Source organism: Athene cunicularia (genome assembly GCF_003259725.1).
Source record: "Athene cunicularia isolate RWA chromosome 12 unlocalized genomic scaffold, athCun1 chr12_part1, whole genome shotgun sequence".
NCBI lineage: Eukaryota > Metazoa > Chordata > Aves > Strigiformes > Strigidae > Athene > Athene cunicularia.
In genome coordinates, this window is record NW_020799116.1 from 1,485,513 (window position 1) to 1,488,196 (window position 2,684).

General features: G+C 58.9%; 1 protein-coding gene across 1 annotated transcript in view; it reads left to right on the forward strand.

Annotated features, from left to right (window-relative positions):
- Positions 1-2,684, forward strand: part of PLXNA1 (plexin A1) — a 100,915-nt gene that overhangs the window by 86,658 nt on the left and 11,573 nt on the right. The window contains exons 25-27 of the mRNA XM_026857529.1: positions 513-672; positions 1,197-1,300; positions 1,971-2,067. Of these exons, the coding sequence (XP_026713330.1) occupies positions 513-672; positions 1,197-1,300; positions 1,971-2,067 (361 nt within the window). The remainder of the gene's footprint in view (positions 1-512; positions 673-1,196; positions 1,301-1,970; positions 2,068-2,684) is intronic.

A 2,684-nucleotide genomic window follows, 5' to 3' on the forward strand; every position in this document is an offset into this window, starting at 1 on the left:
GGGCCAGAGATGCCGTTGAGCACATGTTACCCGGAGCAGCCAGTGGGTTTGGGTGGGCATCAAACTGAGAGCCTTGAGTTTGCTGCAGGAGATGGGGGGATGCTCCTGTTCCTCTGTAGGAGCCATCTCTGACTGATAAGCCAGGCCTGTCCCTGGGCTGAGCCTGCAGCTGGTTCTACACCACTGATCTCTGCCGGGGTGGGGTTGGGAGGGGAGTGGAGCGTGCCCAGGCATCGCTCAGCCTAGGCAGGTTTTGGTGAGTTTGACATGGTTTGCTGGCCCAGGATTCCTTCGCTGACTCTGCGCTGCCTTTCTGGGAACAGCTGGAAATTTGAGGGTGGCGGGGGGGAAAGGGGGAGCGGGAATGTGCCGTGGCTGTCACACCTCGGTGGCCCGGGAGTTGAGGGGACATGGCTTGTGGACAGCTGCAGCCCCGTGTCCTCGGACCTGCCTTTGCAGCCACCGCGTCACAAACTCTCACTTGAGTCTTTCTACCCCACTGTGCTCTGCAGACCCTCAACTGCGTGAACCCCGAGAACGAGAACGCCCCGGAGATCCCTGTCAAGGTGCTGAACTGCGACACCATCACGCAGGTGAAAGAGAAGCTGCTGGACGCTGTCTACAAGGGGGTGCCCTACTCCCAGCGACCCAAAGCGGGAGACATGGACCTGGGTAAGAGAGAGGCCTCCCTGTGGGGAGCAGGGAGGTGGCTGCAGAAGGCAGGAGAATCCACATCTGTAGGAGAGGGGATGTGGCAGGAGCAGAGCATCTGTGCTTGTGGCAGCGACTGTGTGTGGGGACCCCTGGCATGAGAGTGCGAGTCCTGCCAGTGGAGAGGGTGGGGAGAGGACCCTCCTCAGCTCTGGCTGTGGGCTGGATTGCAGGCTTGAGGTGGCTGAGGCCCAAGGAGGCCAGCAGTAGTTGAGAACAGTGTTGATAGTCCTGTTCTTAAAGGAGGAGCAGGAGAATGAAGAGGAGAGGAGCAAAGGAAACGGTCGCCAGGGTCAGATCAATGCTGTCTTTTCTTCAGTACTTAGAAACAGCTTTTGCCCAACACCATATTGATAGTCATCAGTCCTAGGGTTCAGAAAGTGGGGGGAGAGCTCTTTTACTGGTGCCCAGACTGTGCTTCTACTCTCACCTTGGCATGGTGCTACCATTGCCTCCTAACCGTGAGCTCTTCCTGGTGGGGACAGAGTGGCGGCAGGGCAGGATGGCCCGGATCATACTGCAGGATGAAGATGTCACGACAAAGATTGATAATGACTGGAAGAGGCTAAACACCTTGGCTCACTACCAGGTAAGGCTGGCTGTGGTAGAGAGCACTGAGCAGTCACCAGCTACTTTGAGCTTGAGCATCTTTTCTCGCTCCTCAGCTTGGTCAGAATCCCAGAGTCATCTTGTCTGGAAAAGCCCTCGCAGCTCCTCCAGCCCAACCATGAGCCTCCCCCTGACCCTTCCCAACTCCCCCAGATCCCTCAGCGCTGGCTCAGCCCGACTCTTCAACCCCTCCAGGGATCCCGGGGACTCCCCCCTGCCCTGGGCAGCCCATTCCAACGCCCAACAGCCCCTTCTGCACAGAAATCCTTCCTCAGAGCCAGCCTAACCCTGCCCTGGGCAGCTTGAGGCCATTCCCTCTTGTCCCATTACCTCTTTGTCAGGGCCAGGGCTCAGCTCTCCAACTGCTGCTCATGGAGGGGCATGGCCGAGAGGTTTGCCGTCACTTTTCTGCCTGGGTACCATGTTAATGGTCCTTCTGTTGAAGGAAGCACTAAATGGGGCGTCTCCAGGACTCACAGAGGCTGTGTCCTGCTCTGACCTTACTTTTCACGCTGAGATTTCTGGTGTGTTCCTGTTCTGACGCCTTCCCCAGGGCTGGAGATGAGTGTCCCTGGGATGGGGTGCAGTGTAGCTTCCTCCCTCCTGGGCTGCTCCTCCTGTGCCCCCGCTGACACCATCTCTGCCTGCAGGTGACGGATGGCTCCTCGGTAGCCCTGGTGCCCAAGCAGAACTCGGCATACAACATCTCCAACTCCTCCACCTTCACCAAGTCCCTCAGCAGATACGGTGAGTGAGTAGGGGTCATCCTCTGCTGTGCTGGCTGGGCAGGCAGCGCTGGGCTGCGCGTCCAGGTATTTGTAGCTGCAGCTCATGTGAACAAGGTTCTTCCAAAGCCCCGACTCTCCTCGCCCGTACTGGTTATTCTGGTGTTGGAGAGGGAGCAGATGCCCTCAGAGCCATCTCTCTTTGCATTGTGTCAAGGGAGAAAGACATGTGTCAGATGGCGGCTCCTAAGGGGATCCCCTCTTCTATTCCCCTGAAATCCAATTAAAACAGTCACAGAGGCACTTTGCACTTAAATGAGCAGAGCTGAGGACTCCAGTGAACACGCTGGCGAGTGTTCGTCAGCCTTGGTTTGGAAGGGAATGGCGTGGTCAGGTCAGACTGACACAGGAGGCACCTGTGATCCTGGCTCCTGGAGCAGGACAGGCCTCTGCAGGTCCCTTCCCACCATGGTCCCGGCCCCTGAACACAAGGCAGGCTTGCCCCGGGCTCAGCGGGCTCCCAGCAGTCCCAGCAGGGCTCCCAGGCCGTGGCGGCCGCATCCCAACGCTCCCGTTCCGTGGCCATGACGTGCCCTGAAGCGGCGGCGGAGGGAGGGGGGTGCGGGGGCTGCGGGGGGT